An 11,764-nucleotide genomic window follows, 5' to 3' on the forward strand; every position below is an offset into this window, starting at 1 on the left:
AATTTGAGGTCAATAGGACGTGATTTGATAGGTTCCGGAGTTGTTTGTAGAAATTAGAAATTTCAAAGTTCATTAGGCTTGAATTGGGGTGTAATTCATGGTTTTAGCGTTGTTTGAGTGATTTGAGGATGCGACTAAGTTCGTATGATGTTTTAGGACTTTTTGGTATATTTGGTTGAGGTCCCGAGGGCCTCGGGTGAGTTTCGGATGGTTAACGGATCAAAAATTGAACTAGATCAGTTGCTGCAATTTTCTTCTGTTGGAAATTGCTTCTGCCTAGAAATCGAGCCCATATCGAGCTCAGGGTCGAGGGCCACAATCGAAGCCCAGATCGAGCTCAGGGTCGAGGGCCACGATCGAAGCCCATATCGAGCTCATGGTCAAGGGCCACGATCGAAGCCATGATCGAGCTCAGGATCGAGAACCGGGATCGAGGGGTAGGACCAAGGACTAGGATCGAGGACCTCGATCGAAGGACAAGATCGAGGGCCAAGATCGAGGCAGAATCGAGGATGTCTGGGCAGAATTATAAAAATAGGGACTTCGTCCCATTTGCCATTTTTGACAAATTGGAGCTTGGGGAGAGGCGATTTTTGATATATTTACAAGGAAAACTTGAGGTAAGTCCCTTGTGATCATTTCTACTCCATAATATTGAATTATCATCGAATAATCCGACTAGATTACATGATTTTGAGGTATAAATCAGAGATTGAAACTTAGAAATTTGGAAATTAGATTTGTAGATTTGAGGGTCGAGTTGAGGTCGAATTTTGGTAAAATTGGTATGGATAGACTCGTGGTTGAATGAGCTTTCAGATTTTGTAACTTTTGTCGGGTTCCGATACATGGGCCCCACAGGCGATTTTTGAGCCAATTTCGGGTTTTGGTCTAATTTTGAAGCTTTTCTTGTGGAATTCATTTCCATTAGCGTATATTGATGGTATTATACTGATTGTGAATAGATTTGGAGCATATATTTGGTTGAGGTCCTGGGGGCCTCGGGTGAGTTTCGGATGGTTAACGGATCAAATTTGGACTTAGAATAATTGAAACTTGTTGTTGCCTACGGATGCAATCGTACCTGCGGAAATTGGCTCGCAGGTGCGAGCTCGCAGAAGCGTGAGGTCCGCAGAAGCGCACGAAGTCTCGCAGAAGCGCAACTACAAAAGCGGACGCTTCTTCGCAGAAGCAGACTTCTTGTCCGTAGAAGCAAAGGCAGTAGCAGAAGCGGTTGCTTCACCGCAAAAGCGGAACCGCAGATGCGGTTAAAAATTCCGCAGAAGCGGAACTTCTGGGCAGTGTACAAAAATAGAGGGTTCCGACATTTTGGATATTTTCAACACTATTTTGGGCGATTTTTCAGAGAGAATTCACGAGAAATCTTGAGATAAGTCACTTGTGATCATTGTTAGTCAATAATATTAGATTATCATTGAGTATTTCGAATAAATTACGTGTTTTTGAGATAAAATTAGAGGATTTGGGCCTAGTGATTTTAAAATAAGAATTTAAGATTTGGAGGTCGAGTTGATGTCGGAATTTGGTAAATTTGGTATGGTTGGACTCGTGGTTGAATGGACGTTTATATTTTGTAACTTTTGTCGAGTTCCGAAATATGGGCCCCACGAGCAATTTTTGAGTTAAATTTCGAATTTTGTTGGAAAATTAGTATTTTTCATATGGAATTAATTCCAATAATTTGTAGTTACTAAATCGAATTAATTGTGACTATATTCGAGACGTTCGGAGGCCGATTCGCTAGGCAAGGGTATAGCGGAGTAAAGAATTACACGGTTTGAGGTAAGTAATATTTCTAAACTTGGTTTTGAGGGTATGAATCCCCGAATTTTGTATTATATCAATTGTTGGAGATGACGCACATGCTAGGTGACAAGCGTGTGGGCGTGCACCATAGAAATTATGACTTAAATAAATTCTGTGGAGTTATAAAATTTAAGAATCATGTTATTATCCGAATATTCTCCACGTGTTATGGAAATTGAGCTGAGACTCATATTAAAGATCACGTTTAGGTTACGTACCGATATTTTGGGACCCATAGGGTCGTGTTGCTGTTGAATTTAATTGTTTAAAAATATACATTTCTTACTCAGTTATGTTCATCTATTGTGAGGATATTGATGGGATCGAGTTGCGCGCCGCAGCAGGCCATATCGGCTTTATATATATATTATTATATTGATCGGGGTTGCCCGCTGCAGCAGACCTTATAGGCTTTATCATTATATAGATCGGGGATGCCCGCCTGCAGCAAGTCATATCGACTTTATATCACGCTTGGGCTTAAGGAGCCCCTCCGGAGTCTTCACCCCCCACAGTGAGCGTAGATGATTTATATTCGGGATGGACTTTCCAGGGCATGGACTTGCCATATTTATTTATATTCGGGATCGACTTCCCAGGGCATGGACTTGCCTTATTTTTATATATTCGGGATGGACTTCCCAGGGCATGGACTTGCCTTATTAATTTATAATTGTGATAAATTTTCCCTCGACATGGATCTTGTCCTTGTCCTAGTCATTTTTCCCAGGATTGGCCTCATACGGTACTGAGTCACTGTGTGTGTGTGTGTGTGTGTGTGTGTATATATATATATATATATATATATATATATATATATATATATATATATATATATATATATATATATATATATGGGATGGATCTTTCCTGAGCTGGATTGGCCATATACAGTACTGAGTTTAACTGTTGAACTTGAAAGCATGCTTATATTTCTGTACTGTTATTTCTATACTGGATTGTACCTGGTGAGTTCGTCACTACTTTCAGCCCAAAGGTTAGTCTTGTTACTTATTGAGTTGGTTGTACTCATACTACACTATGCATCTCGTGTGCAAATCTAGGTGCTTCCGTATACGAGGACTGTTAGATCTCAGAGTGTTATCAGTTGGACACTATCAAAGTAGTTACTTGGCGTCCGCTGACTTTGACTCTCTTTCCTTTCAGTTATTGTATTGTTCTATATATTCAGATAATATTTTTATCAGTCAGACTTTGTATCATTTAGATGTTCATGTACTAAGTGACATCGGGTTTTGGGAGTGATTTGTATCTGTAATTGTGAGGTTTTTCTATCGAATTCAAACATTATGTTTTCTAACTTAAAATATATTGTGATTTATTGAGGTTGTTGGCTTATCTAGTATTGAGATAAGCACCATCACAATTATTGGATTTTGGGTTGCGATATTTTGACGCCCCGTAGTCTTCTTATCCTCCATTGCTAAAAGATATAAAATAAAGTCTATTGATCAATTGTTTTCAAGAATGTGCTTATAAGAAATGAAGTATCATGAGTATTTATATACAAGAATTAAGAATTTCTTCATAATGGTAATTGAATTTCTAACCAAATTGCATTTGGAAGTAATATTTTCATCATGTTAAAAATTATGGTAGAAAACAAGGTTTAACAGCGATATAATGAAATTACCTTAAATATAATTGGAAAATTAATTTGAAAAGTAAATTTTTAAGGTATAACAAAAATGAAATTAGACTTTTGACATGCAAACTAGATCTTAAATTTAACTTATATTAGAAAATATTTTAATGTGCTTACCGTAGTAAGCCTGAATGTAACTAAACAAGAAAAACTTTCAGATTTACGATTAATTTTTTTTAAATGCATTAACATCAATAAATAAAATTGAATCTTAAGTTGAAAAGGAAAATGTTAAATATGACAAAGATGGACAGAAATTGCAATATACGAGAAACTTCTTAAATTTATAAAATCAAATTCGTTAAAATATCTCCACCATATATCACGCGAAATACTAAAAGAAATTCATTACCAGACAACCTAGTATTGGTACTCAACTTTTAAAATTGAGTACTAGCATTAATATTGAAATTTAATTGAAGCATCACATTACCAATAATATTTAAAGAGGTGTATTAATAATATAGTTCAAATTAAATTATCTAATTAAATTGTAAATTCATTTATTTCTACATTAGTGGGAACTAAAAAGTTAAAATTCCCTTTATGGTGATTGATTGTAAAGACCTCCTTATCTTAGGATTAATAGATACACCTAGTTTAATTAGAAAAAAGTTTGCAAATTTTATGCAAAACTGCTAATTCATTGGATCTGTAAATCGTATTAAACCATAAAAGAGACTTGAATAAATCATTATTTTATAACACAAATCTATTGTTAAAGTTTTGATAGGATATCGAAAAAATTCTTAATCTTAGAAGATCCAAGTGAAACAAAAACTAATATTAAAAGGTAAAGAAGAGCGACTTGTACATTATGTATACATGAATAAATAATGACAACACCGTGCGTCCTAAGAAATTAAGAAGACATTTTGATCTTTTCAGGCGGTAAAAAATAACAAATTTTCTGATAAATATGTTTTCTTATCATCGCTTTCTTATTTGCAAGTATGAACGGCTCCCTGAGATCACGTTATCGTGAATAATGTGAAGGAAAAAGTATAATTTTAACTTTATTCTCTTGAATAATGCACATTTTGTTCACGCTTAAGGGGAAGAAGTAATTTTTATAGTTACAATACACAGCTAATTAATGACCAATTAGTAGACAGCTGTATACAGTTACTATTAAAAATAATTTAATATATCTAATATCGGATTACAAAAGAGTCAATATATTTAAGTCGTTCTTATTGATACTGATATCCTTTTAGCCCGTAAAGCAACTCCCAATATATAGTTGAAATACTAATGAATTGTCTACACTTAAAGCGTGATTGTGAATAACCTCATTAGATTTATCAATCAATTCTTTTCTAATACACGAATGATAATTTTAGTATTCAAATTGAATAGATTAGATTTCAAGTATTAATCTATTTCATTATTAATACTTATTTTATACTAAGTGTTTTTATCACTTAATGGTTTTTAATCTTCTAGAGATGCTTCATTTTGGTATAATCTATATCGAATAGGTCACTTCTTTAATCAGTGAGCTACCTTAAAATTTTACATTATACTTTTCCTTTCTTTTTAGGATATATGCAATTTTTAACAATATGTTGTTGAAACAGCGACTTGTTACCTTATACAAAATTTCAGTCTTTTCCTTTTTTTTAAAATGCAGAATTTTTTAACAATAGGTCGCCTGTAAGGTGAAGTTAAATTTTTAAAATTATTTCTTAAATAGCATATAATGAGAAAAATAACTTCAAGAAAAAAAATTCAATCTTTTTATGGGTGCGTTTGATACGAACCCATAAAATACATTTTCTGAGAAATATTTTTCGAAAAAAAAATTTCTAGAAGAAACTGTCGCACTATCCAACAGGCTATGAAAATTTAGAAAATATTTTAATTAGGCTATCAAGAAAAATATAAGCATAGACAGTTGTTTTTTACCTTTTAAATGCAAAATATTCTTCAACAAAAATATTTATTGATGTTTGGCTGCTGGAAAATAACTTACTTTCCTCTCCAACTCAAGCTGAAGCTATGGCAATTCTACTCAATGGGAAGTTCACATTTTACCAACTGTCCCTTCATATTGTTTCCAATGCACAAAAAGATGACATTGAAGTAGTTCTACCCACAAGAAAAAAAACAGAAAAGTTTCTTATCAAGACCATAACTAACTGCAGCATAGTAATCTACTGTTAATTCCTTCACTTGCCAATGAACCAACAATATGTACTAGTACTTATGTGTTATGTTAAGTCTACTAGATCATTTACCAGCAAAGTAGCAAATAATATTATGTGAGAAACTTAAGCTGATTCGGTCGATGTGGTCAGGTTGGTGCTGCACGTACTCAGCCATGGTGGAGGCAGCATACTAGTTTGCTCATACACGGTCTGTAGCAACGGAGGAATTACGCTGTAAAGCGATGCCATCTCTTTCATGGCACCATTTCCCTTTCCTATGTGTGTTCCATCGGTCATCTCCCCTTCACTTACACCAGTTGACCAAATAGTGATCTTTGGTTGCAGTCCTCTGATAGCTTCTGCGTTATATTTGGCGATGTCTGTGTATATCCTTTCATTAATCATCAAGTAATCCCTCAACGTAATGTAATTTCCTCCCAGTGCTGACAACAATGTGCGTATGTAAATCCCTTGTGCTTCTGCAAAAGCCACAAGTCCTTCTGCCTCTTTCTTCTTGGCATAGAATGCAGCATCTGCAGCTTGTTTTTTCGCGTACGTTTCAGCGTCTGCTTCGATCCTTCGAGCCTCTGCTAACTTTTGTTTCTCATACAGTATTGCGTCAGCTGCTGTTTGCTTTTGGTAATACTCCGAATTTGCTTCTTGCACCTGAATTTTCACAAGCAATCAGCCACATTATGACAAAAAATCATGAATACTTAGAACACGATCCGTTATTCTATAGATCCGAATGTCATCTGATGAAACCATTATTTGAATAGAACATCTAGAATATATTAACTCTGAACAGCCATGTTGGCTTAATTATTTGAGGGTCTTACATCCATTGCCTTGGTCTATATAAAAATGCCATTGAACAATCAAGTAAAGAGAATCAACTGATACCATCTGGATGGAAACATCAATAGATACTCCAAAAATTAAGGAAAGAAAGAAAAACTTTTGACACATGCTAACAGTACCCTAAGGGGTCATTTGGTTACTAGGATTAGAAAAAAATTGGAATTTACATTTATTCCCAGATCCCACTTGCTGAATTATACTAGGTTTGTCGTTCTTGTTATTTATCCCATGTTTGGTTATTGGTATTAGCTAAAATTGATATAAATTTTATACCAAGATCTTGGTATTATCTATCCCATATAGGATGCAGGATTATGATCGCAGGATATCGGATATCCTTGTTCCAAACCAAACGACCCCTTAGAACTTATGGCCTTAAACATGCCATGATATTTTTACGGCTATAAGAGTATGTCAATAAGGATAAAATGAGAAGTTTAAAGTTAAAAAGTTTTCAAATAGAGATAAGCACCATTCTTTTTTGAACAGACTAAAGAAGGAAAGAGTGCATATAAAATGAAACAGAGGGAATAACTGAAACACAACTAGACTCACCTTAATCTCAGATTCCACATTAGCCCTACTGAGGAACTGAGCCTTGAAATTCTCAGTCTTAGTCAAGGCATTCTTTCGCTCGACTTCTTGCTGTAACTCAGCCTCTCGTATTGCCACAGCTTTTTCAGCTAACACCTCTGCCATCTTTGCTTGCTGCGACCATGCTGCCTTCTTCGTAGCTAGTTTTGCATTTGCCTCAGACACTTCAGCTTCTTGCTGATTCTCAAAAATCTTGACTTCTGATCCTACCTTAATCTCCTCCATTTTACCTTTACCTTTTCTTTGCGCGGTTATAACCTTTGTCTCAACATCAATCTTTGCAGCATTTTGAATTGTCAATCCCTCTCTCTGTTTGGATCCAACGTCGCCCTTCATTTTCGCTTCAGCTACTTCAACTTTTGCCCTGTTTGCTGCTTCCATCTGAGTTTTCTGGCCCAAATATGAAAAGTACTCGTGGCCTCTAACATCAACCAGTTGCTTAATGTTAGCATTATATATCAGAAGTCCAAATTGGTTAAGCTCCAGCTGAACCTTTTCAAAAACTTCGTGCTTGAAATCCTTTGTGCCTTTAAATACATCTTCCATCGACATTGAAGCAGCCAAGACACGTGTCTCTCCCTCAATGATGCCTTGAACAAGCTCTTTTACATCATGGGAATTGCGCTGATGAAGAGAAAGAAGCCTTGCGTATTTGACAAGGCTGCTGTGGTCATCAGCCCGGGGACCAATTGTGAAAACGGCAGGGAGTAGGAAAGATAGCTTCTCTGTGCTCATGGCATTGACTTCAAAGGTGTAATTTACAGGGGTAACATCAATTTTTTCACATTTCTGAAATGGCCATACCATAGCCTTCTTTGCAATTTTCAACTCATCAATTCCTTTGCCAGTGATGACCAAAAACTCAGATGGCTTTGCCACATGGTACCACATTGTTCTGTTTCTTTGTTGTTGCACCTCCTGAAGAAATTTCTAAAAACAAAAGTAAACTGGTTATACACCAAAATAGAACTCAATTTAAGAATACGCATGCATTGTAAGATGCATAAAGAAAAAATACAAATTGACAATCTCTGTCTCAAGTACAAAAAAGTCTCAAGCGGAAATACGGATTAACTGACAGCAAGATTTGGTACTGAGCTTATTGTCTGTACTGTAGGCTCAATACTGAAGTGCATTAATGCTCAATATGGGAATTAGGGTGTAATGACGGTGAACTCATCAGCTTATCAGTGACATTTCAACATCAATATTCTCATGAAGTTTCAATCCGGATTGGTCCATACCACGAAACAAGCAAAGACATAAGGCTTTCTTTGGTCTGCCTCTAACTGAATTGACATTTGAGAATTAGGATATTAACCTTTTCGGACTTTACGCTCAAGGCACAATTAATACATAAGTTGTAGCAATGAAAAGGAGTAGATGAAGAAATAATATTAAGTATATATGCAATGTAAGAAAGAATAACTCAAACATCAATTGTATGGTAAAGGAATTCCCATTATTGAAGTAATGATGTCTTTCAACTGCAAACCATACAAAATTTCTACAGTTACAAGTTTCTAGTTCGATTTGTGATTAATTTTCTTATGTTAGATTCCTATTTCCAATTCCTAGTTATTTTTCTTTAACAATCAATATATCATTTTGCCAACTACATTTAACACCATTCCATTCAAGACAAAGCTTATGTCTGATCAGCTGTATACTTAATGCCAAGGAACCACTTAAGCACGGCACGGCACCAACCTGCTCTGCACCTACTTCATGTTTTTCTTTTTTAGATAACTTAGAGATTCGCCAGTAGCGTAAGGTTTAAAACTCGATAGATAATGGGTCCGCCCCTCTACTTTTTCCACTTAGACTTACTTCTAAGGCACCAATCCGTGACATATGCCTACCCACACATCATGTTTCGTTCTTATCACTAAACCAAAGGCCTATGAGTTACTTTCATGCTTTAAATGCAAAGAAGAGAAACGACGGAAATTTTATCAATAAGTTTATCAGTGACTAAAAGATGTTACAAGAGCTAAAAGAGAGAAATTAAACCAAAAGAAGACAGCTTTATGAGCCACAAAAGTACACGACTATTAGCCAGATCAGGGAAAATTTTCTACTATGTCAAAGCCGCTGAAAACAACTTTAATTCCAACATCTAATAGTCTTTAATTTCTAATTAATTAGCTGAAGCAGATACATCAATTAATCTACACATCACAAACACCACATACAATTAGAGTCTTATTTGATCACTACAATGGGGAAAACTCACCACCAAGGGATGTGGTGTGATGGCCCAGGGGTGAACAATTATAGTTTAATGTTAGGGGTTTATTCAAACTCAGTATCTTTTGCTTAAACTCTGCTTATGCGTTAAAACATAAACAAAATATAAATAATTGGCTTTGAACCCAGTAAATCAAATTGGTTGTGGTAAAATCCCAACATCAAAGCCATAAAGTTCAAATCCTGAATCCACGAGATCCCTCCATGCTTAACCGGAGGTTCAAGTTTAAGCACGGAGAATGGAAAAATTCCTCATAGGGATGTTTAACCTTTAAATGATCCAATACCCGATGCGAATCTAGATTAGTCAGCCCAGTGAGTTCTAGGATGAATAAACCAAAAAAAAAAACTCAAAGAAGAGAAAGTTCAAAAAATACCTATAAGATTGAGCACAGTGTATATAAATTACTTGACTTGATGAACAAAATTCAAAGAAAGTAAAAGCAAGAAGAACGAGAAAATGACAATTTTTTAGCAAATTACAACAACACACCCATCGTTATACCACAAGTAGGGTCTGGGAGGTAGTATGTACGCACTCTTACCCCTATATTGTGCAGGTAAAGAGGTTATTCCCGATAGACCCGGCTCCGTCGAACGATAAATTTTAGCAAAAAAGAAATTGAAAAAGAGTTCTTAACCTTTTGTGGTTAATTAATGACTTGAGGGCTGAGGCCCAGGAAACCAAAAGTGACAACCAAAGTAGTGTTATCAAACAATAATTTCTCATAATTCTTTTAGTATTAAACTATTTTACATGCAAAATCAGAACTACAACAATCATTAATTATTAAACTATTTTACATGCAAAATCAGAACTACAACAATCATTAATTATTAAACTATTTTACATGCAAAATCAGAACTACAACAATCATTAATTATTAAACTATTTTACATGCAAAATCAGAACTACAACAGTCATTAAGAGCTCAACATTGCTGAAAAAACTTACCTTGGGTAGAATCTCAGCAATCGAAAAACCCTAGTTTAGCAATGAACGTTCAGTTGAGTGATTTTATCGCCATTGTATTTCCGCTTGAGAATTTTAATCAAACCAGGAATTCTACTTCTATTAGTAGAAGGAACTTAACCAATGTTCACTCAAGCGAATAAATGTATGACACGTGTCCTTTGCATAAACTTTTACTGTTTACCATGGTTAAATAATGTAGTTAAGAGAGTAACTTTTACTGAACCCCCTTAATATTTTGGGTTTGGAAAATAATACCTCTACATCTTTTGAATTGGACAATAAAACCGTGTGATCTTAGCAACAACAACAATACATTATAATCTCATAATCTCACTAGTGGGGTCTGGGGAGAGTAATGTGTACGCAGATCTTACCCATATCCTAGGCTAGAGAGGCTGTTTTCGATATACCCTCGGCTCCCTCCCTCCAAGAACTCTCCACCTTACTCTTGGGGCGCAACATCTTAAATTAATTTTTAAAAAGGTGGTCATTGTATATACTTTTAAAATGTCAAAAATAACCTTTAATTATGCTGGACATTGGACAATTATACGTTTTTGTCCAATGCATAGGCGATCCCGGCACAATACATACGCGGTCCAATGCATCATAAATCTCATCTTTTCGTTTTTACCCATCGAATCAGAAAATAAATTTATTAATCAAATACACATTTATCCAAAATACTGTAGTAAAACAGAGCGAGTAGTAAGAATAGTTTTCAACCCAAGAGCAGGTTCATCAATCGCAACAATTGCCAAAACAATTGTATTTAAGTCTATTTTACTATCTGTTGTGATATTCTTGTTCTTCAATTGAGTGTTATACATCAGCCAAAAAATAGATCACTTTTCTTCAGCGCCAATGAAGTAATAGCAACTTCAGTATGGTAGTAAAGGCGGATTCAGGGTTTAAAGTTTATGAGTTTTTATAGCGACCTTAAGTAAATGTGTGAGTTCAAAATCAAATATTTATGGATATTTAGTGGATCTTTTTAATATATATACAAGAAATGTTTAAAAGTCACCGAGTTCACGGGAACCCACATGTAACAGGCTGGATCTTCCCCCATCTGGTAGTCCATGCACAAAAGATCTCATGCCTTCTTGCGATGTTGGAGTAGAAACCAGGTCATTTACCCATGATTAAATCTAAAATCGGATATAAAAATCAACCAAGAAGAAGAACAAATCGAGAGAGAAATAAAAGTTATGTAGTGATGGAACACAGGTAGTCCAAGAATCTGTTTCTTCTTCGACCCTTTTACTAGGGATGTCAACCGATATTTAAAAATCAATTAAACCGACCAAAACATATCGTATCGAACCGAATTTTAGGTTTCTTTTAATAAAATCGTAGGTTTTTATATAAATATATAATCGTACCAATAATTAGGGTAGGTTTTTTATTTTATGAAGATAAATCGAAAAAATACCGAAC

General features: G+C 35.1%; 1 protein-coding gene across 1 annotated transcript; it reads right to left on the reverse strand.

Annotated features, from left to right (window-relative positions):
* Positions 1 to 5,460: 5,460 nt before the first annotated feature.
* Positions 5,461 to 10,603, reverse strand: LOC107765706 (flotillin-like protein 6). The gene is made up of 3 exons (XM_016584380.2): positions 10,304 to 10,603; positions 7,060 to 8,028; positions 5,461 to 6,309 (listed from the first exon to the last, which is right to left on the reverse strand). The coding sequence occupies exons 2-3, from the start codon at positions 7,987 to 7,989 to the stop codon at positions 5,767 to 5,769; spliced, it is 1,473 nt and encodes a 490-aa protein (XP_016439866.1). The 5' UTR covers positions 7,990 to 8,028; positions 10,304 to 10,603; the 3' UTR covers positions 5,461 to 5,766.
* Positions 10,604 to 11,764: the final 1,161 nt, after the last annotated feature.

This window comes from Nicotiana tabacum, chromosome 14, assembly GCF_000715075.1.
Source record: "Nicotiana tabacum cultivar K326 chromosome 14, ASM71507v2, whole genome shotgun sequence".
Lineage (NCBI taxonomy): Eukaryota > Viridiplantae > Streptophyta > Magnoliopsida > Solanales > Solanaceae > Nicotiana > Nicotiana tabacum.

Excerpts from the sequence above, each read along its gene's own strand:
- LOC107765706 (XM_016584380.2), bottom strand. The coding sequence starts at position 7,989 with ATGTGGTACCATGTGGCAAAGCCATCTGAGTTTTTGGTCATCACTGGC. Across the intron at positions 6,310-7,059 it reads ATGTGGAATCTGAGATTAAG|GTGCAAGAAGCAAATTCGGA; the intron begins GTGAGTCTAGTT and ends GTGAAAATTCAG.